This window comes from Pinus tabuliformis, chromosome X (genome assembly GCF_031772625.1).
Source record: "Pinus tabuliformis cultivar Carrire ecotype Pingquan chromosome X, CPIR1, whole genome shotgun sequence".
Taxonomy (NCBI): domain Eukaryota; kingdom Viridiplantae; phylum Streptophyta; class Pinopsida; order Pinales; family Pinaceae; genus Pinus; species Pinus tabuliformis.
The window spans coordinates 139,162,728-139,187,305 of record NC_142308.1 but is presented as its reverse complement, the minus strand read 5'-3'; the positions used below and the strand labels follow the sequence as shown (position 1 = coordinate 139,187,305).

The following is a 24,578-nucleotide window of genomic DNA, read 5'->3' as shown; positions in this document are numbered from 1 at the left end:
TGCCATGAGAAATATCATATGATGTTAGTTCTATTGAAAAAATGAGCATGCAATTCATCTTATCCTGATTCCTAACATGCATGTAGTAAGGCTAATACCAAGTGTAATCATAAAGCCAATGCAACCAACATATCATCAAGTCAATATAAATTTGTCTTCCTATATGATTACTCATGCAACAAATCCCAAAGCGAATGCAAACCCAAACACATGGAGGATGCTATGGGTGGGAGGTGGGAAAATATGATGCCCGCACATGGATGATTATGTGAAAAGAGGTAAGAAAATGATGTAATCTAGTCTATGAGATCTTCTCTTGCAACCAAAATATAGAGATTTCAACAACCAAGCTCATAAACTTTCGATGGATGGCAACCTCTTGGTCAATTGAGATGGATAGATTAAAATAAAACACAACCACAAGATAAAATTGATTATAGACCAGTGCCTTTATATTGAATTAACCATAGACTAAATAAAAACAAGTTATCAAGAGCAAATTTATAAATGTGGTAAAACAATGATCATGAAAACTTTATCAATCAAGAGCTTCTAGCAATTAAATCCTAAATCTAGAAGAATTTAGTCAATGATTTTAAAAACACTAATCGCACCTGACAATAGAGAAATCACTACCACGAAAGGACACCAAGGAACTTTAGATTAACAATTTAATTATTCCTTAGGCAATTAATTTAATGTGGTAAATGAAGAAATCAAATTTTTTAATGTGACGAAAGTAAAACAAATCAAAGGGTTAATAAATTAAGTTTTAATGGGCCATAGGCCATATTAAATTTTTTTAATGTGAAAGCGCAATTCCTCCTTTAATTTATTTCTCTAGCAATTCTAAAGTCACCAAACAATATATATATATATATATATATATATTTTTTTTTTTTTTTTAGATTTTTAATGTTTTTTTTTAAATATTTAAATGTTTTTCAAATGAAAATAAAAAAATCAAAATCATAAGTTAAAATAAAAAATGAAAAAATGTAAAACAATTTTTTTTTCTTTCGAAAAACAACCACCAAAACAAAAAAAAAATCGAATTTTAAATTAAATGAATCCAACCAAAGTTTAGTTAAAAATGAAATCGGATTTTTTATTAAAAAAGAAGAACTAACCCTAACGTGAAGACAAAATAAAATAAAAATGAAATTGAATTGTTTTGTTGGTTGTGTATGTAGGTGTGGCGGCGGCAAGAGCTCGAGATGGCTTGCAGGTCGAGGGAGAGAACACAGCTTTGAGGAGGCAGTGAGCCACGGGAGGAGCAAGGGAGTGCAACGGGCAATGATGAGGGAGCTGAGAGAGGGAGAGGAGCACGTGGGTTGGTGAGGAAGAGCTGTGGAGTAGAGGGAAGGAGGATTCGAAGGTCGACGGACAACGTTTGGCAGAAAAGCTTGGATGGCAAGAGGGACTCACGCAGGAGGCAACACATAGATGGCAGCAACAGCTTGATGGGACTGTGAGATGGAGTAAGGGACAACAATGATGGAGAGCGAAGAGCTACAAAGGAAAATGCGGGCTAGGGTTTAGAGCTTTGAAAGAGCTCGAGGAACGCAGGGACAACGAAAATGGCAGCAAGGAAAACGCAGTTAAGAGGAGAAACCCTAGGCAATAGATAAATTCGAAATTTTGAGTAGAAGGAGGAAATGAAAAAGCGATTTTGAATTTTTTTTAGAGGGAAAAATGCAGCAGACAAAAAGGAAAATGGTAGCCCAATAAAACCCTTAAAAAATTTCCCAGAAATTTCTGATTAAAATGATATATTCTTCTGCTTAAAATTTCCTTGAAACCCTTATAAAAATTTCCAAATTTTAAAACTTTTTAAACCCTCGAATTGTAAAATAATGCCTCTGCAAAATGGTATTGAGGCCAGATCTTACCCTCTAAGCCCTAGATCTGGGTTCAAATCAAACTTCTCTTTCAGATCTGCAACTTGAACCTGAAAACAAAAACTCCCAGAACCCAGATATACAAAAAAAAAAATAAAACCCCAGAAACCCAAGTTAGAAAACTAAGAAAAATACAGATCTATGCACAAAAATGGTAGATCTATCAGATCTGAGGAGTATGAGTCCAACTCCGCTCCTAGACCTCATAATCGAAGGCTCTCAATAGCCATATCTATCAATTTTCTACACAAAAAGTTAAATTTTTTAAATTTTAAAGGAGGTGCTTAACTCAAAACCCTTCATATATCACAAATAAAACCTTATGATAAGCCCAGAACTAATTTAGTTGGGCTCTTCAGAAAACACAGATCGAGAGTTGGCTGGTCTAACTGAAAACTTCCCCTAACGCTCGAGGATCTAAAAAATCAAGATTTCCCTGCAAAACTCAATCCAGCCATCAAAATAGAGTGAGAAAATAATAATAAAATTCAGAAAAATAGAGATACCTGCTTTTAAGTTCAAAATTTAAATTATTATTTAAACCCCAGCGACTGAGCAAGATACCTGTATTCAATCACTCTTCAGAAGCTATCATCAATGGCTTAAAAAAAATTATGCATGAGAACAACACATCTTATAGTATTCCCATGAAGAGTAACACTAGCGAAATTTAACTCCAAAATCTTTCTTTATTATCCAGAAAAAGATTACATAAGAGCTTCTTGCTAAGCATACGACTTAGAGATCGGATAGATCCACTAACAAATGACTTCCTATTTAAAGATAAATCCTCCAACGGCTAGTTCGAGTGATCTTCGTCAAAGTAATCTCGACCGTTGATGAAGATTAAAATTTCTTTTAGTCTCATCCGTCGAAACATTTATTTCTTGGGGAAATTTGATTTTTTTCAATTAAATGTAATTTAATTATTTTTGAGTTAATTTCTCCAAAATTTTGACTTTGACTTAGACTTAACTCCCAGGGATCAAAGATTTAAAATTTATCAAAATAATTAATTTACCTTAGTCCCCAGACTTCTTAAAATTTATTTTTTTAGGACCGACGAATTTTGCCGTTGGAGGATTTATCTTTAAATAGGAAGTCATTCGTCAGTCGATCTATCCGATTTATGAGTCGTGTGCTTAGTAAGAAGCTCTTGTGTACTTTTTTTCTGGATAATAAAGAAAGACTTTGGGGTTAAATTTTGCTGGTGTTACTTTTCATGGGAATATTGTAGGATGTGTTGTTTTCATGCATAATTTTTTTAAGCCATTGATGATAGTTTCTGAAGAGTGATTTGAGTATAGGTATCTTGCTCAGTTGCTGGGGTTTAAATAATAATCTAAATTTTGAACGTAATAACAGGCATCTCTATTTGTCTGAATTTTATTATTATTGGCTCTCTCTATTTTGATAGTTGGATTGAGTTTTGCCGGGAAATCTTGATTTTTTAGATCTTCCGGCGTTAGGGGAAGTTTTCAGTTGGACTAGCCAACTCCCAATCTGTGTTTTCTGAAGAGCCCAACTAAATTAGCTCCGGGCTTATCATAAGATTTTATTTGTGATATACGAAGGGTTTTGAGTTAAGCACCTCCTTTAAAATTTGAAAAATTTAACATTTTGTGTGGAAAATTGATAGATCTGGCTGTTGAGAGCCTTAGATTATCAGATTTGGGAGCCGAGTTGGACTCATATTCTTCAGATCTGATAGATCTACCATTTTTGTGCATAGATCTGTATTTTTCTTAGTTTTCTGACTTGGGTTTTTTTTGTATATCTGGGTTCTGGGTGTTTTTGTTTTCAGGTTCAGGTTGCAGATCTGAAAGAGAATTTTGATTTGAAGCCAGATCTAGGCCTTGGAGGGTAAGATCTGGCTTCAATACCATTTTGCAGGGGTATTCTTTTACAGTTCGAGTGTTTAAAAAGTTTTAAATTTGGAAATTTTTATAAGGGTTTCAAGGAAATTTTAAGGAGAAGAATATATCATTTTAATCAGAAATTTCTGGGAATTTTTTTAAGGGTTTTATTGGGCTACCATTTTCTTTTTTGTCTGCTGCATTTTTTCCTCTAAAAAAAATTTGAAATCGTTTTTCAGTTCCTCCTTTTACTCAAAATTTCGAATTTATCTGCTGCCTGGGGTTTCTCCTCTTTCTTGCGTTTTTCCCTTCGCTCTCCATCGTTGCTGTCCCTTACTCCATCTCACAGTCCCGTCAAGCTGTTGCTGCCATCTGCGTGCTGCCTCTTGCGTGAGTCCCTCTTGCCATCCGAGCTTTTCTGCCAAACGCTGTTCGTCGGCCTTCGAATCCTCCTTCCCTCTGCTACACAGCTCTTCCTCACCGACCCACATGCTCCTCTCCCTCTCTCAGCTCCCTCATCACTGCCCGTTGCACTCTCTTGCTCCTCTCGTGGCTCACTGCCTCCTCAAAGCTGCGTTCTCTCCCTCGACCTGCAATCCATCTCGAGCTCTTGCCGCTGCCACACTTGCATACACAACCAACAAAACAATTCGATTTCATTTTTATTTTATTTTGTCTTCACATTAGGGTTAGTTCTTCTTTTTTAATAAAAATTCCTATTTCATTTAAGTAAACTTTGGTTGGACTCATTTTAATTTAAAATTCGATTTTTTTTGTTTTGTTTTGGTTTTGTTTTTCGTTTGTTTTTTTTTGATTTGATTTTATTTTTGTTTTACATTTTTTCATTTTTTTATTTTAACTTATGATTTTTTTTTTTTTTTTGAAAAACATTTTTTTTTTTTAAGCTTGGTAGGACTCTCTGATTTTCATGTCCATTATACACCCCGCTACGGGGGGAAGGGTAGCCCAAGATTTGAACCCAAGACTTCCGGTTCAGTGAGATTTCATTTCCACGGCCACTGCCACTTGAGCTACCCCATGCGGACATTTGAAAAACATTTAAATTATTAAATATTAAAAAAAATTAAAAATCTAAAAAAATTTTAAATTTAAAAAATTTAAAAATTGTTTGGTGACTTTAGAATTGCTAGAGAAATAAATTAAAGGAGGACTTGTGCTTTCACATTAAAATATTTTAATGTGGCCTATGGCCCATTAAAAATTTAATTTATTAACCCTTTGATTTGTTTTACTTTCGTCACATTAAAAAAATTGATTTTTTCATTTACCACATTAAATTAATTACCTAAGGAATAATTAAATTGTTAATCTAAAGTTCTTTGGTGTTCTTTTGTTGTAGTGATTTCTCTATTGTCAGGTGCGATTAGTGTTTTTAAAATCATTGACTAAATTCTTCTAGATTTGGGATTTAATTGCTAGAGGCTCTTGCATGATAAAGTTTTCATGATCGTCGTTTTACCACACTTATAAATTTGCTCTGGATAACTTGTTTTTTATCTAGCCTATGGTTAATTCAATATAAAGACACTGGTCTATAATTAGTTTTATCTTGTGGTTGTGTCTTGTTTTAATCTATCCATCTCAATTGACCAAGACTTGTTCTAAATTCATCAAGTTGTTCATCATTAAAATCTCCTAGAGCCTATTTTCCATAGATTATCTTCATCCATTCACCTTAGGGACTACCCCCCCTTGACTTGTCTAGGAGAGAGTCTAAACGGAGTAAGGATTAGAGTGACAACCTTTACTTTGAGCGTTGTCGCGGTGCCCAGATACTTTATGTGACAACAGCCTCCATAGGCACTTGTGGGGCTCCCTCTTTACTTTCTTCTGTTGCCAGGACCAAAGATTCTTATCCCTCTTCATTAGCGAGATCTTGTGCCCCAAATCTTAGTTCCTACGCAGCATGCCCTGTCTTGAGATGACCAAATCCATCAACTCATACTTTCGCGCTAATTCGTTAGTTCGGAGCAACAAATGGTAGGCAATATTCCAAAGTGCTCCAAACAATAGAATGGTGAGACCTCGGGTTTCTCCTTCGTCTCCCCCTTTGGAAGGCCAATTGATAGCGAGAGTAGTTTGGTGTTACTAGTCCATACATTAGGCCACATGTTCTCAAAGCATTAGGGAGATCAGCGCCAGACAAATTCTGAGTAGAGCACCTCCCGCCTGTCAGAATACCTCCCACACCCAGAGGAACAATCAAAGATCCATTTGGAGTTTCTTTCTTTCTACCTTGGATGCTAGGAGTTACCCTTGCTCGTACATTCCCCCCAACATCATACAACCAAATCCCTTATGGTTCCAGAGGACTTTGATAGTGAGCTAGTACAATGTTCTTCCCCCTTGCCCTTGACAATCAAACTCAGGAGACCTTGACATCATTGGCCTCATCATCCGATCCCTCTCTCTTTCTCTCCCTCTTGACAGGTGCTTGAGTTGTCCAAACTCACTTAGTGTTTTTTATTACTGTACCTTTGTCTCCGTTTTATACATATGTTCTTACGTTATATTTATGTAGTTTTCTTTCTTTATATTATTTTCGGCGTTTCTAGGAGTTGTGCTTGCACCCCCACATTATATTCATAGTACATACTGGTTGTACTCTTCAGTCCAGTGTTGCAGGAAGCGCCCCCCCCCCCCCCCCCCGCGGATCCTAGGCCGGAATCGCGTCCCGTACGGAAGCGTTCCGGAAGCGCGATTCCAACTTTTCCGAAGCGCGATTGCTAATTTTTTATGCGCTTCCTGGTTTTTGAGAAGCGTGGGCCCCGAAGTGCGCTTCGGATGGCGCTTCGGAAGAGCCACGCTTCGGGCCTCCGGAAGCGCCACGCTTCGGGCCCGGAAGCGTACGCTTCACGAGCGCTTCCGAAAAAACCGCGCGGGCTAAGGAAAGACACTTCATTTTTTTTAATTTTTTTTTAAAGTTAACTTAACTTAGCAATGAGGGGGTGGGTTAGGGTGAGTTTAGGGTGAGGAATGAAAAGCATAAAGCTCCCATTCATTCCTCATTTTCTCATTTTGAGTTTATGAGAGTTGGAGAAGAGAAGAGAGGAAAGGAGAGGAGAAGAGAGGAGAGCTTGGAGGAGTGAAGAAGGAGGAGCTAGGAGAAGGAGGAGGAGCTTGGAGCAAGAGCTTGGAGGACTTCATCTACAAGAGCTAAAGAGGTAAGTTCAAACCCCAAACTCCCTTGTTTTTTTGAAAAAAAATTTGTATTTTTCTCCTCCCTCTCCTACTCTTTCCCATTGTTTCTACTTGCTCCTTTATTTACAGGTTGTCCACCACCTATATCCATATTCCAAGATGGTGTTCTTTTGGCTTCTATGTATCATTCCACTCTTGGTTTTAATGATGGCAAGGGTGAGGAATAGAAGGGAAGAGGAAGGGGATGAACTTGGTCCTAATAGTAGTGACCCAATGTATGATGAGGAGGAAGGGTTTGAAGAAGAAGGGGATGAACTTGAAGGGGACACTGAAGCACAAGATGGGAAAGGTACATCAACACCCTTGTGGAACTATGTGACCAAACTTGATGGGGGAAAGGGTGGTGGATCTTACAAATTTGTGTGCCCTCATGGTTGTCATGGAGGAAAACCATATTGTGGTTCATATACCCGTCTGAGGAGGCATCTTTGTGGGGTGCTGGACAGTGATGAAAAAAAGGGTTCTGTGGGGGTACAAATTTGCCCAAACATTTCAACTGAAGAAAGAAGAAAATACATCCAAATAGAGATGGCTGCACAACAAAAAAACAAGAAACAAAAAACTCATTCTGATTCAAGTGCAACCTCTAAATTTGGTAGTTGCCCATCTCCTCATGGTACTTCTGCAACCTCTGGAGGTAGAAGAACAATAGGGGATTTCCTTAATGTTGCTGGGAGGGATGATGTGGATGGAAAGATAGTCCGTTTTCTTTGTGCTTGCGGTGTACCATTCAATGTGCTTCGCTCTCCCTATTGGCATGACATGGTAAAGGCCATCAATGAAGCCCCAAAAGGATACAAGGCCCCCAACTATGAGAAAGCTAGAACAGTGTTATTAGAAAGAGAAAAAGCTAAGGTTCAAAGAGCTTTGACACGTTTTACACATGAGTGGGTGGATTCTGGGGTATCCATTGTATCAGATGGGTGGACAAATATTAGAAACCAACATTTGATAAATGTTCTTGGTGTTTCTTCTAGTGGTGCAGTATTTATTGCATGTCATGACTCCTCCTCCATCAGTGCAACTGCACAAAACATTGCAGATCTCCTATTGAAATCAATCAAAGATGTTGGTCCGAATAATGTGGTTCAAGTGATCACAGATAATGTAGCAAATTGTAAGGCAGCAGGAAAAATTATTGAGCGTACTCATCCACACATCTTTTGGTCTGGGTGCCTGGTTCACACATTGAACCTTTTGATGCATGATATTGTGAAACACAAAGATTGTGGGTGGATTGCTGAGGTTTACAGGAAAGGGAAGCAGCTCATTAAATTCATCACAGGGCATACAAGGGTAAACTACTTCTATGGCACTTACTCCAAGTTGCAATTGCTTAAAATTGCAAAGACAAGATTTGCTAGTTATTACCTCACCTTTAGGCGGCTAGTGAGGGTGAGACAAGCTTTAACTAATCTGGTGTGTGCTGAAACATGGGATGAAATTAACACTGACACAGATGGTGCTAATGCAGTCAAGGACACTGTTCTTGACAGTTACTTTTGGTCACAGGTTAAATATGTTTTGCAATTCACCAAACCAATTTATTACATGATCAAGTTTGCAGATTCAGATCGACCAGTAATTGGGGAGGTGTATGAGCAAATGGATAGCATGTTGGGGCAGATTAAAGACATTGTTGAGCCTAGAGATACCACCTTGTACAATTATATTCGTGTAGAGGTGCAAAACCGATGGGAAATGCTAAATATTCCATTGCATGCATTAGCATATGTTTTGACACCTAAATACTATCATCCATCATGGCTTTCAACACCAGCACCTGGGGGGGGAAGCAGGAAAAAACCACACCAAGATAGAGAGGTTCACGAAAAATATATGGCTGCATTGAGTAAATTAATCCCTGATGAGGAGGAGGCTGCATTGGTACGGAGACAGGTGAGCAACTGTACGCTCAACACTGGTCCATTTGGGAGCATGCATGCAATTCAAGATCGAGAGACTTTTTCTGCTCTTGAGTGGTGGAACATGCATGGAGGGGGTACTCCACTTCTACAGAGTTTGGCATTGCGGGTGCTATCACAGGTGGTAAACACTTCTTCTGCAGAGAGGTGTTGGAGCTCTTATTCTTTCATCCACAGTGTTAAAAGGAACAGGTTGAATTTAGACTGGGCAGAGAGCTTGGTTTATGTTCATTACAACTTGCGATTGTTGTCCCATTACTGTGAAGATGCAAAGTCTAATAAAGACTTGTTGATTTGGGACAAGAATCCAGAGGAGCCCAATTTGGAGGATGGAGTGTTGCGACTAGAGCAATTAGAGGATGCTCTTATCCAGGTATGTCCATTGTGGTATGAATTTTCCAATTTTCCCTTATAAAGCATTTCTCTAATTCATGTTTTTAATTTTTTTGTTAACTAGTGTTTTTTTTTTTTGCATGAATTTTTTGAGCGATTCTAGGATGATGATGACCGTGTTGATATGCCACCACCCCCACCCCCATCTGGTCCCTTGGTTCCTAGGTTCCATGGTTCAACACCAACAGCAGGGGGTTCTTCTTCATCAGTTTCAGTGCCACGACTTACACAGGGACCATCTTCTTCATTGCCACCACGTGGAGGCCCGCCATCACGTTCTATTCGTGGTGGAAGGAGGAGAGATTAGTAGATATATTCACAATCTACTACTTTTTGTCATAGATTACTCATTAGACTTGTAGACTTGTGAATTTGAATTTTGAACCTTTTTGGCTTGGCGGTGACCAAGTGACATATTTTGTAAACATTATTATTTGAATTTTGGACATGACAAATGTTGACAGTTGCTCACTTGCTAGATAAATCATAATATGCTCTATGTTTTATGTTTTATAATATGCTTAAATGTTTTATGTTTTATAATATGCTTAAAAATTTGATGTATGTTTGTAATAGCTAGAATATAGATGATTGTTGTACATACTAGTAACTACAATGGAATCATGGATGCCATATCTATCTTGATTTATGCAAAAATATGCATGTTTTCATGTCTTCTACAATTAATTTGGTATTTGGGATGTTTGTTTTGAGTATAAATGCAAAAAAATATAAAAAATATATATATATATATAGCAGACGCTTCCGCGGACGCTTCGCTTCCTAGATTTTTGGAAAATGACGCTTCCGCGCTCCCGCTTCCGCTTCGCTCCCGCTTCGTGCAACATTGCTTCAGTCGCATTGGCCTACTTTTGTGGTCATTTGTCAGACATTAATAATATAGTTATGTTATGTTATCTTACTAACAAACTAACTTTTATACAAGCTACATAACAACAATAATGGGATCAAAGTTCAGAAGCCTGAGACCTTTAAACAAATTTAATCTCCTTAAGTGCAGTTGACTGTATGGTAAATGGCAACTAATCATGTGGGGTTTCTAAGATTTTTCACATTGGGTGGATCAGAACACCACACTGCTACCATCTCTTCCTGTGTTTGTACCCCACTGATGCACTGGATTTCAATTCTTCACCAAGGACCAGTTTCTCCCTTGATTGATGACTTCGTAATACAATTTAGGTTAACTTCTTTAGCTTAACTACTTGGTGTCTATGAAAGTGTGCATTATCCACTAAAATGTTAATAAATCTTCTATTCAAGGGTGAGCAAGTTATCCGTAGGAATTTGTTCCTAAAAGACCAGCTAATACCTGTCAGGATCTTAAATATTTTTCACTTTGTTTTGTCGATCATTAAATTTGATGCTATTGTTTGTTTTGGTATTGATGCCAAATACGTTAATTTTTCAGTATGGATGGTTGGCAATTTCAATAGAGCATTCTATCTCCTCTTAAAACCCTTAGCTTTGTTTTGTACATCTGTTGCAGATATATTTTTGATGCTAACTGATTGTTTCAGCATTCCGTGAAACATGTGCAACTGTGGTATTAAATGAATCAATCACATCCTGAATCATACATGCTGATTCATGTCTTAAGTTGCTTTGTAAGACCTGCCATATTATTTATGGTTTTATTCTCTTGGCTCCATGATGGTATATACAGTATATACTCCAGGCATAGCTTCATCATACGCTTTTTGTGTCACAAAATATTTGGATCCATTTAAATATTTGGAGTATATACAGTATATACTCCAGGCATAGCTTCATCATACGCTTTTTCTGTCCCAAAATATTTGGATCCATTTAAATTCATTTCTTTCTAATTAATATTTATGCTGCGAAGCTCCTGTGTTCCAACATATCTAGCTCTACATTTCCCTCTGAGTGATTAGAGTGTAGTACCGTTGAAGCATTCAAGTCAAAACAATCCTTATCTGTGAAGTGATTTTACATAGATAAGTTGAACTTACCTGGACAAATTTTAATGTTATCATGCTTTTCATTCTATAATAGTTCATTAGTTTCATCGCTTCATACTGGTTCCACTCCACTCTTGGGGAGAATGTCATGTAAAAATTAAAATCCTTTGATATGATTGTTGTATATGCATTTAAACTTTATTAATCATGAATGTGCTCATACTTCTGGTGGATTCAGCTTGTTGAACAAGAGCAAGAGGGAGATTGTAATGCAGAGTGCAGGACCATAGAACGAACTTGCCAAGAGGTATGATCATCCTTTTCTTTTGGAGTTAGATCTAGAGCAGTTTTAAGGAATCATGGCTTCATGCTTTGCACTGCCAAGAACTGTAAGGAATCTTTGATCCATCGACAATATGGTCCCTGGTCAATCCTAAAACCCTAGCATGCTGCTAGGTTGGCATTTTGTTTTATGTTAGATTAATGTAAATAGACAGATTTTGTATGTTCATCTCTTGTTACTGGAAGATGGGTACTCTCACAAAAGCCTTATTGATCACTATTATTGCTCAAAAATCCCTGATGTCTTTACTATTATAGTGCATGCAACTAGAAACCTACCCATCGTGTGCAGAAACTTGTAAGATATAGTATACAGTCATTCAATATCTCTTCACGGTTCCATTGTGCTATTGCACTTGAAATTACAGTTGACATTCCTGAAGAGTATCACTGTTGCCATCATAGTTAGTTGGATCATCTCCAAATACGCATATTGTCAATCTATTAAAAAAATGTTAGTGCTTGATACCCAGTCAATTTTTTAACAACATAATATGTATTATAATTGGAGGCAGGCTTTTAGTCATATAAAACTTATCAGAAACACACAAAATTACAAAATGTTTGTATCAATTAATCCTTTTGAGATTTGCAAGTGGTTCGTGGGAAGCTCTAAGACTTTTGCAGTTTCAAAATCAGCAATAGCAGTGACAAACATAATGAAACACATTGAAGTTCAGAAATTAATGTACCCTGGTCCCTGATAGATAACAAAAAGCTGCAAGGAGGAGGGGGATTTTTTAATTTTTTAATTGAAGATTTAGATCAAGTATAATGGTAAAAGTACAAAATCTAAACCCCTGCAATAGATGAACCTTGTTACATTCAACTCCAAATAGGTCGTCGTGCCAAATCCTAACCTGTTTTACTGCCATCTGTATTCCATCTTACCAAACCTGCTACTGTCTTCCAAGCCCACTGTTTGAGTATGAAGGGCATCTTCTTTTGGCAGGATCTATGGGATTCTGTAGCATGTTTGTGGAAGGATTGGTGTACTTTGATTCCTAAGACCGACCAACTATCACTGAACTTGTTTGGCTTATCCCTGAGGAGGATCCATCCAACATGAATTTTGCAGCGTTAGGGCCATTTTGATAGGATTGGGGGTAGAGTTTTGGGTGCCCCAACCAGCAGTGTAACTCACAGAGGTTATTCCATTTTGCATCAAGGTTGTGTACTGGCCTCTGTCGTCAATGCGCGTTGGATGTCCACAGATTCGGAGGACAGGTGTATTCCTCGATCACATAGTGTGTAGTCTATCGACTATCCTACAAGTTTCAGGTTATTTAGCAGGGCTCCCTCCAAGGCCAGGTTGGCAAAGAGTGGGCTTTTTGATGGTCTCTGTCCTGTTTGCAAATGCTCGGAGCCAGTGAAACACATGGATTGTTCCTTTGTGAAGAAAGGTTAGAACTTTCAAAGTACATTCAGGATCAGTTGTCAGTGCTTCTCAAGGAAGGATTCATTGGTGGGCAACTCTACTTGGTGATTACAACTATTTGTTTTGATTTGGCATTGAGGACTTCTGCTCTGTATACCCTTTGGAAGATTTAGTGTTGGCTTGTTTTTGCGCTGAGAGGCACTGTCCAGCCCAGTATGGTAGAGATGTTGTAATGTAATATAATGGAAACATTTTGACTCCATCAAAATAAACTAAAAATAAAAATAACAAAATAAAAATAACCCTATAAAAATAAAATGAGAATAAAAATAAAAATGACACATAGTATTGATTTATGGTATTGAGAACTCATGGTATTCATGTGGCATATAGCCTATTTAAAGGGGGAAATTAAACCAGCCTAGATCCATCTTAACTCTAGTAACTCACAGAGGTTATTCCCTGTTGCATCAAGGTTGTGCACTGGCCCTTGTTGTCAATGCGCTTTGGATGTCCACAGATTCGGAGGACAGGTGTATTCCTCGACTACATAGTGTGTAGTCTATCGACTATCCTACAAGTTTCAGGTTATTTAGCAGGGCTCCCTCCAAGGCCAGGTTGGCAAAGAGTGGGCTTTTTGATGGCCTCTGTCCTGTTTGCAAATGCTTGGAGCCAGTGAAACACATGCTCTTGGATTGTTCCTTTGTGAAGAAAGGTTAGAACTTTCAAAGTAGATTCAGGATCAGTTGTCAGTGTTTCTCAAGGAAGGATTCATTGGTGGGCAACTCTACTTGGTGATTACAACTACTTGTTTTGATTTGGCATTGAGGACTTCTGCTCTGTATACCCTCTGGAAGATTTAGTGTTGGCTTGCTTTTGCGCTGAGAGGCGCTCTCCAGCCCAGTGTGGTAGAGATGTTGTAATGTAATATAATGTAAACATTTTGACTCCGTCAAAATAAAATAAAAATAAAAATAACCCTATAAAAATAAAATGATAATAAAAATAAAAATGACACAGTATTGATCTATGGTATTGAGAACCCATGGTATTCATGTGGCATATAGCCTATTTAAAGGGGGAAATTAAACCAGCCTAGATCCATCTTAACACTAGATCTACCAAGCGTTGAGAGGGATCAAATTTCTTGAGATGCGAACCTCTTTTAGAGTGGAAAGAGATTTGATCCCTCTTGGCACTCGGTAGATCTGGAGTTAAGATGGATCTAGGCTGGTTGATAATGAGGTCAGTTCTTTGTGTGCATTTTGTACCATGTGGAAGGTTGAGGTACATATGTAGTTGTTGGCCAAAGGTTCTTTGGTTATTAAGGTTGCCAAATCTCTACATGAAGTGGCATATTCTGATTTTATTTCCACTTTAGTAGCATTGAGGAAGAGGATGTTGAAAATAATACCAAGATGTTGTAATGTAATATAGTGTAAACATTTTGACTCCGTCAAAATAAAAAAAATAAAAATAACCCTATAAAAATAAAATGATAATAAAAAAATGACACATAGTAATGATCCATGGTATTGAGAACCCATGGTATTCATGTGGCATATAGCCTATTTAAAGGGGGAAATTAAACCAGCCTAGATCCATCTTAACTCTAGATCTACCAAGCGCTGAGTGGGATCAAATATCTTGAGATGCAAACCTCTTTTAGAGTGAAAAGAGATTTGGTCCCTCTCGGCACTCGGTAGATCTGGAGTTAAGGTGGATCTAGGCTGGTTGATAATGAGGTCAGTTCATTGTGTGCATTTTGTACCATGTAGAAGGTTGAGGTACATATGTAGTTGTTGGCCAAAGGTTCTTTGGTTATTAAGGTTGCCAAATCTCTACATGAAGTGGCATATTCTGATTTTATTTCCACTTTAGTAGCGTTGAGGAAGGGGATGTTGAAAATAATACCAAGGAGAGGTGTTACTAGGCATTTATCCCTTTTAGCCTAGTAGACACATTAATGACTTTTATCTTGGTGACATTTATGAGTTATATTAATGTCATGGATGGAAGAGATACTTAAAAGTGGTGTACCATGTACTTTTCTAATATTAAAGTCACTTGCACTGTGTAAAGTACTAAGTTCACTTTTTCTAATATTAAAGTGAGTTGAGAAAATCACTTTATGAGAAAATAGAAAAAGGTACACAACTTGAAAAAGGTACTAGGAGGCTTTTAAGTAATGGGGCCAATGTGTGAGGGGGGTCAATTGGGAAAGTTAATCTCAACCACACATTTTGAGATTTGGAGATCAAATCTCATCCATTGAATCTTAGGTTTAGGGATTCAATATTTTCTAAGAGATAAAAGGAAAAGGGAGAGCTCATTCTTATTATTCACTCATGAGATTATTGAGAGAGCAAGAAAAGAGGAGAAAAGCAGATCTTTAAGGAGGGTTTGCAGCAAGAGAAATGATGCACGAGTTTCTAGGAGGCAACCATTAGAGGTGCGATTTTTGAAGAGGAAACATGCACATAAATCGAGGAACAGTCAGCATAGAATTCGGATGAACATCAACACAAAAATCGAGGGTAGAGGCATGAGTTTTGAGGCTGTTGTGCGCAAATTTCGAGGATTGTACTTACCTTGATTGGGCCCAAATTTTGAGGGAGAGATTTCGGGTTTGCTACTAGAGGGAGCATTGATTTTGAGGTTGTTTCAGGCACGAATTTCAAGGCATATACAACACTGATTTCAAGGGCACTGATATCAAGGCAACATTTATGGGCATGAAATTTGTAAATATGGAAATTATTTTCAGTGGGTACAAATTTCCAGAAATTGAATTAAATGCTACAGCTCTTAGTTGAAGGAACTGCCCCCCCCTCCAAGGATCTGGAGGCAGAACCGTGTCCTGTACGGATTCGCCATCAATCCTTCGGTGAAACTGCAGATCCAAGAATTAGATCCACGGTTTTGCCTTTTTTTGGCGATTCTTGGAAAATTGGATCAGTGGGGCCCCGATCCGCGGTTCCTGTTGCTCGATTCGCGGATCCGGAAAGGATCGGGTGTGGATCTGTGGAGGTTTGGGCATGGATTTGTGGTGGATCGCGAGCGGATCCAAGAGAAGGTGGACAGTTCACACGGTTCCGTAGGGATTTTTTTGTTTTTTTTGGAAATTTCGAACTGTTATGTGAGGAACTACACTTTCCGAATACTCCCAAGGTGCCCCTTAATGCTCCCTAAACGCTTCCTAGATGCTCCCAATGGTAATGTTAAATTCTTAAAGTAAAAGTGACATTCTCCTTTATCTTTCATTTCCATCCTTTTACTTTTAACCTTACCATGAAATGACTCAGCATGTTTGAGAGTGGTTCCAACCTCATCAGACTTCATATGGAGAAAATAGAATTTCATGCCCCATTCAAAATTCAGCAGGCTTAGCAATTTTTAGGATCAATGGAATTGTGGCGTTTAATTGGATTATATCATGTATGAGGACATGTGATTGGCATTTCATCAAGAGCACTAAGCCTTATATGTACCTCAGTGTTGGTGTTGTTGATTGTTGAACTCCTTTGTCATGACCTTAGCAATTATGTACCCTTCATTCAAGTCAAAATCATTGATTAGATATGTTAAGCTTTCTCTACCATATTATAAGGCTTGGATTAGTCTGTTTGATCAAAATTAGGCAATGTTGACTAATATCCCTATAGAATTGAAGTAGAGGCGAAGCCTAGACAAGAGGAGCAATCTACATTCTAGATGGTTGATGTTGGAATAATTAATCATTGATGTACAATGGATGCCATATCTAAGGAGAGGAGAGGATTATGCTTTTACTAGAGGAGGTGGAAGTGTGGGATATTGTACAAGCAGTGGTACAACCGCCCACTCATCCAACTCTATTGGTAGAATTCACCAAGAAAAATGTGAAGGCAAAGAGGATCCTTCTAGATGCCATCAAGAATAATTTGTTCCCTGATGTTTCAGGGATGAGATATGTGTATCAGATGTGGGAGTCCTTGGTCTCTTTGCACTAGAGTTTTAATGAGAATAGAAAGATGGTGTTGAGACAAAAATTATGCAACACCAAGATGATCAAGATCGACAATTTTACATCTTGGTCTCTTTGCACTAGAGTTCTAATGAGAATAGGAAGATGGTGTTGAAACAAAAATTATGCAACACCAAGATGACCAAGACCGACAATGTTACATCTTTCTTCACCAGGGTCTCATAGGTGAAAGATGAGTTGACTGCTATTGGAGAGACTATTCTAGAGGAGCAGTTGGTTCACATTGCTTTGGAGGGGTTCACCGAGATGTGGGATAGTTTTATCCATAGCTTGGTGGCTAGAGAGCATTTTCCTGGATGGAGGATGATGTGGGATGATTTCCTTCAGGAGGAGATCCAGAGAAGCATGTGTAGTGGCAGCAAGAGTGGTGGGGGAGGTGAAGAGGAGAATGTTGCTCTTGCGGCAAAGGGCAAGAGGACAAAGAAGATCAAGAAGTGGTCTTCTAGTGGAGCAAAGCGCAGGATAAGGGGAAGTAGAAGGTTAAGGAGAAAGACATGAGTAAGGTGAAATGCTTTGCTTGTGGGAAGATGGGTCACTATGCAGTTCAGTGTCCCAACAAGAAGGGTAAGAAGAAACAAGGAGTTGCAACTACAACATATGTGGATGAGTTTGTGGCTATGTTTGATTCAGAGTGTGCTTTGGTGGTGAGTTTAGCCACTCATGTCACATCTTCCCGTGCATGGTTCATAGGCAGTGGAGCATCCTGCCATATGATCGGAGTTAGAGAGCACTTCTCGTGCCTTTTGGAGGATGACATTGACTTAGAGGTTGTGCTTGGCGACAACTCCAAAGTTAAGGCGACAGGTATGGGTATAATATCCTTTTAGAGGGAGTCATTACCTCCTCTGAAGGTGACAAATGTTATTTATGTTCCAGGGTTGAAGAAGAGTTTGATATCAGTTTCCAGCTTGGAGGACAGGGGTATGAGGTACTGTTTTGAAAAGGACAAGTGCTATTGTATCCTAGAGGATTCAAAATCGAGTTTGCTCATGTGATTGGATCTCGTAGTGGGAGACTATATAGACTCGTGTTTCAGCGTCTTCGAGCTATATGGTGGCTCAGACCAAAAGTAGTGGTTTATGTGAGTTGTGGCACAAGAGGATGGCCCACTTGCACCATGGAGCTTTCAGGATGTTGAGGGAGATGGTAACCTGGTTTCCAGACTTCAGCACTGATCATCATGATGTATGTGGGAGGTGTGATTTGGGAAAGTACACCAAGACACCTTTCCAGAGCAGTGACAACAGAGTGGCGGGTGTCCTTGATTTTATTCATTCTGTTGTATGTGGTCCCATGTCCCATGTCTTGTTGAGCAGATATGAGTACTATGTGACTTTCATTAATGACCACTCCAGGAGGACTTGGATTTACATTTTGAAGACCAAGGATGAGGTCTTTCGGCGATTCCAAGAGTTTAAGGCTCTTGTGGAGAACCAGACAGGGAGGAAGATCAGGGTGTTGAGATCAGACAATGGGGGTGAGTACACTTCAGCATAGATGAGAGACTTTTGTGGGAGTGTCGGCATAAAGAGGGAGCTCATTGTGCCTTATAACCCTCAACAGAATGGGGTGGTAGAGAGGAAGAACAAGACCATTGTGGGTGTAGCTAGAGTGATGCTGCATGATCAAAGTTTACCTTTCTTCTTGTGGGCCGAGGCGGTTAACACTATTGTTTATTTGCAGAACCGGAGCCCACATAGAGTCTTGGGGAGCAAGACTCCTGAGGAGATATATACCGGCAAGAAGCCGAAAGTTGGGCACATCAGGATATTTGGGTGCCTTACATATTCACACGTCCCTGAGGAGAAGAGGATGAAGCTAGAACCCACAACAGAGAGAGGTATACTGATGGGTTATAGCGAGACCAACAAAGCCTACTGCATATACCTTCCTACACAGAGGAAGATTGTCCTGAGGTAGGATGTGAGATTTGAGGAGGAGAAGGCTTTGAGGAGGTCTTGGGAGATTGATTAGGTAGAGCAGCAGGCTCCTCAGCGAGGGGCAACTCCACAGGTTTCAGAAGCATCGGGTGGTACACCAAGATCAAGAGGTTCACCTTCTTCAGGGGTGATAGGTTCACAGAGCATAGCTTTGCTTGGTACTGGATCACCTGGTGCAGGTTCATCGGGCATGATATTTAAGAGTTCAGGATCTCCTTTGGTTAGGTCAGAGCCTTCCTCGCTAGGAGAGGCACCAAATGAGGATTTTTCCATACCTCCACAGGAGACTACTGCAGGGAAGAGGAAGCCAAGATGGCTTCGGGAGACCTTGATGGAGGCTCAAAAGGCAGTTGGGAGACCCAAGTGGTTAGTGAGGGAGAGCAGAATGCCAGAGAGTTTGGCTGGTTTCGTGGCAAATGTTGTAGAGACAGAGCCAACTAGTTTTGAGGAGGCCGCTAGACGACAGATTTGGAATATTCCTTTATCACGAAGAATGATGTTTGGGAGGTAGTGCCACGTCATGATGGGAAGTCACTTGTGACTTCCAAGTGGCTCGACAAGATCAAGCATGCTGCGGATGGTATCGTTGAGGAGTTCAAAGCTCGGTTTGTGGCGCGGGGGTACTCATAGATAGAGGGAGTTGACTATGAGGAGACATTTTCACCGATTGCTCTTTATACTTCCATTAGAGCAGTTATATCTATAACAGCTGAGATGGGATGGCAGATTCACCAGATAGATGTGGAGATCGCTTTTCTCAATAGTGTTATATAGGAGGAGGTGTAGATTGAGCAATCAGAGGGCTTTGGGTTGCATGGGAGTGATTCTCATGTATTTAGGTCGAAGAAAGATTTGTATGGATTGAAGCAGGCACCAAGGGCATGGTACGAGAGGATAGATGCCTACTTGTAACAACTGGGTTTCTAGAAGAGTGATGCAGATCCAAACCTATACTTTATTTTGGTAGGTGACGATCCACTCATTTTGGTACTATATGTGGATGACTTGTTTATTACAGGGGAGGACAGTCATCTAGCATTGCAAGAGATATCTTGCTTCAGAGTTTGATATGGCTGATATGGGGCTTATGCATTACTTCTGGGGGATGGAGGTTTGGCAGGAGGATGGGCACATCTTTGTGGGCCAGGGTAGGTATGCAGGAGATATCCTGAGGAGATTTCATATGGATGGTTGCAGGCCTATGGCTACTCTTATGATCACCAATTGAAAGAAACTGCATGATGTTGATTTCGAGTTGGTGGACCCCACTTTGTATACTCCTATGATCACCAATTGGAAGAAACTGCATGATGTTGATTCCGAGTTGGTGGACCCCACTTTGCATCGTCAGCTGATCAGTTCATTGACGTATATGGTCAATATTAGACATGATACTTGTTTTGCAGTCAATACATTGAGTCAGTTTATGATGGAGCCTAGGAGAGTACATTGGGTGGATGCGAAACATGTGTTGAGATACTTGGAGGGTACAATGGATTATGGGTTGGACTATGTCAGATGTGATGGGGTCAGATTGATTGGTTGCACAGACTTAGATTGGGCTGGCAGTGTCAGTGACTGGAAGAGCACTTCCAGATGTTGTTTCTCATTGGGCTCGACAGTTGTGTCATGGTTCAATAAGAAACAAAAGTCAGTGGTGTTGAGCAACACAGAAGCAGAGTACATGGCAGCTAGTCAGGGATGATGCGAGGCATTATGGCTTAGCAAGATGCTCCATGGACTATTTGGTCAAATGCTGAGACCAACTATGATTTACTGTGACAATCAAAGTTGTATTAAACTCTCTGAGAATCCAGTATTTCACGATTGGTCAAAGCATATAGAGATCAGATACCACTTCATCAGAGACTGGGTTCAGCGAGGGGTTGTGAAGCTTGAGTATATATCTACTGATGAGCAGGTAGCAGACATTCTCACCAAGTCTTTGCCAAGAGGCAAGCATGTCTTTTTCAGAGACAAGATGGGAGTGGCGAGCAACACTTTCCTTGGTGAGAGGGAGTGTTGAAAATAATACCAAGGAGAGGTGTTACTAGGCATTTATCCCTTTTAGCCTAGTAGACACATTAATGACTTTTATCTTGGTGACATTTATGAGTTATAATATTATATTAATGTCATGGATTGATGAGATACTTAAAAGTGGTGTACCATGTACTTTTCTAATATTAAAGTCCCTTGCACTTTATAAAGTGACTTTATGTGTAAAGTACTAAGTTCACTTCTAATATGAAAGTGAGTTGAGAAAATCACTTTATGAGAAAATAGAAAAAGTACACAAATTGAAAAAGGTACTAGGAGGTTCCTAAGTAATTGGGCCAATGTGTGAGGGGGGTCAATTGGGAAAGTTAATCTCAACCACACATCTTGAGATTTGGAGATCAAATTTCGTCCATTGAATCCAAGGTTCAGGTATTCAATATTTTCTAAGAGATAAAAGGAAAAGGGAAATCTCATTCTTATTATTCACTCGTGAGATTATTGAGAGGGCAAGAGGAGAGGAGAAAATGAGATATTCAAAGAGGGTTTGCAGCAAGAGAAAGGAGGCACAAGTTTCTAGGAGGCAGCCATTTGAGGCACGAATTTTGAGGAGGAAATAGGCACAAAAATCAAGGAACAGTCAGCATGGAATTCGAGGGAACAACAGCACAGAAATTGAGGGCAGAAGCATGAGTTTCAAGGCTGCTGTGTGCAAATTTCAAGGACTGTTCTTACCTTGATTGGGCCCAAATTTTGAGGCAGAGATTTCAGGTTTGCTGCTACAGGCAGCGCCAATTTCAAGGTTGTTTCTTGGCACGAAAATAGAGCGACAGCAGTCACCTCCAGCGCAGAAATCAAGCACCTTCAGGCATGAATTCCGAGGCATCTACAAATTTCATGCCCAGAAATGCTGCCTTGATATCAGTGCCAAATCTGCCTTGAAATCTGTGTTGTTCAGGCACGAATTCCGAGGCATCTACAACACAGATTTCAAGGCAGATTTGGCACTGATATCAAGGCAGCATTTCTGGGCATGAAATTTGTAAATCTGGAAATTATTTTCAGTGGGCACAAATTTCCAGAAATTGAATTAAATGCTTCAGCTGAAGGAGATAAGTACTGTGGTTAATTTTTTATCTACTTCGACTAATTTTCTCAAGCAATAAAATCATCCTTTGAAGATTGGTTTTCCCCAAAAGGCTGTGGGGTTTTTTGGGAGTCACCTTGACAAAAAATAAGTGTATCTCATGTTTGATATGCTTGCCTAAATTTAGCTTTAATTTCAGCTGATAGGAAATGTGTTAAATAGTATAAGCACTCTTTGAATGTTTACAAAAAATGCATTCTGAAATTTATATCAGCATGACAAAACATGTCGGTTGGGTCAAATGAGCACATGCAAAATTGTAAACTGGGGTTAGGGTGCAGATCATTAATTTTCTACAGAGGATACAAGCTCCATTGTATATACTCTTTTGCTTTTTGTTGTGTTGATATAAATATTTCTGTACATATAAGATGTATTAAAAAAAGTGGGAAATTTCAAACCATGGAAAGTAGATTTTGCACTAAAAAATTTAACCCTAAAATCTAGGTAGCTTAAAGCGGAAAAACGTCAATGAAAACAACAAATATAAGCTAGGTTAATTTGCAAACATATATTGTTGGAAATTGGAACAATGGAAACACTAAACATAACCACTCAAACTGCATACGTATTTTATGCTTTGCATCTCGTTTATTGAACAGGAAGAAGGAAGATACAATGTATTTGATCACATGCATGAAGTGCCTAAGGTTACTTAGTCAAAGCATAACCCTAATATACTCGACAAGTGTGCTCTGCTGCATGGATAGAAGAGCCAGAGTTACTGCGCCCCAATTGGAGGGTCACCGTGGCATGCATTGATGCATACTCCTTTTTTGATTTGCGCAATCCTCAACTCATGCAAACACTCCCTTCAGATCTGTGTGTTATTCTAACAATAGATAATCCATGCATAAACAAACTTCACAAAAGGAAGCGAATGAAATTGCTAAGTTTGAACAATAGTTTAATTTTGGAAGTATTCTAAGGTTGGTGCAAGCATGCACCTCTTGAGAAATCAAGGGCATCATGAATTAGGTGATTTCTCTTAATTAGTAACTGCTTGTGAGTGACTTTTATTTCTTTAAACTAGGATCTTCTAGTTGCTTAAGTTATTAGTGTTCTTCTTCATCAAACAGTTACCAATGCATGAACATAAATAGACAAGAGACACAGAATGTAGGCTATCAACTAGGGCCAAAACCTCTCACTCCTTGAGAGGAAACCCGCACAAATTCTTCTTATAGAGATTCCAATTGACGAATGCCAAGACCAAGACCCTTGACCTATTAGCCACTCCAAGACCAAGACACTAGTTCTCTGTCTTCTGCTCTTTTCATCATCGTGACTTCTCTTCCTCTTTGACCTTCTCAACACAGATCATCTCCTCAACGAACTGTAGATATACTAGAGATGGCACCAAAACATATCATGGAGTGTCACCAAAATGTGACCACTGTAGCAGCACTGACACACTGTGATACATCACTGAACAATAGCCCCTTCATCGAACTGTGGCTTCTATATAACACTGAACTGTGGTTTCTATACCCTTGATGAATCTGTGATCTACTGTGGCACCGAGACTCTCCCTCTGAGATCCGAGCTACTGTTCCTGTGATTGGCCCTTAAACTTCTTCGCTGTTCCTTCATCTCCTATCTGAGTTCTTTCTGTGATTACCTCTGAACTTCTTACTGCAACTGTCCACCGAAAAACTCAGAGAGACATCCAAACTGTTGACTGTGATTGTCCTCCGAAATCACAGAGAGATATGCCCTTCACTGTACTCCTATCCAAACTTCAGAGAGATATGCGAATTTCTGACTGTGGAAATGCAAAGTGCATTCACCCATATATATAGTAGTTTGCCTATCAATATAAGCCGACATAACAGTTCGTATAGGTGAGTCTCCATATAAGGTGAGCCGACATGAGTTTCTTCTACATCTTGAGGCCGACTTGAAGAGGAGAGACCTGCGCTTGTCTTAGAGGGCTGCTTGACAATCCTATAGGTTCTTCATTCATGACATTGACTCTTTTTGACTTTTCAAATCCTAAAGGCTCACAATGGGAGCCATCTAAAAATAAAATCTCTTGCTCATGAAACCCATGAAGCAAGGCATTATAATTTATAATAATAATTTTATTTTCTTCTTTTCATCATTTACAAAAATTACAATTACATGTCATTATGAAGACTGAACCTAGTTACACTTTTCAACAGCACCCTCCCCATCTTTCTCCTACATGATTGTTGTGTGCTATTTCTATTCCACTAGTCCTGCAACCTCATACACATTGCGCTCTCTTTGCTCTTATGCACAGTGACCAAGAGCAATGAAGTTGGAGTGCCATCACCCTAAAAGAAAACTGATCGAGCAACAAAGGTAAAAAAAAATCTAACACTCCCTCTTTGCAAGGAAAGCGTTCTCCTCCAAATACAATCTCTTCCTTGACATTTCAAAATTCCACTTGGCTAGGAACCTTGTCAAAATATTTACACCCAGCGAATCTGAAGGAACAAACTGTCGGATCATTACATCTTGTGAATCTGAAGGAACA

The 24,578-nt window shown here is 39.2% G+C and overlaps 1 protein-coding gene across 1 annotated transcript in view; it reads left to right on the top strand.

Moving 5' to 3' along the window:
* The window catches only part of LOC149138848 (nucleophosmin), an 84,502-nt gene that overhangs the window by 8,611 nt on the left and 51,313 nt on the right, over positions 1 to 24,578 (top strand). Inside the window, exon 3 of the mRNA XM_089446664.1 lies at positions 11,482 to 11,550. Within this exon, the coding sequence (XP_089302790.1) occupies positions 11,482 to 11,550 (69 nt within the window). The remainder of the gene's footprint in view (positions 1 to 11,481; positions 11,551 to 24,578) is intronic.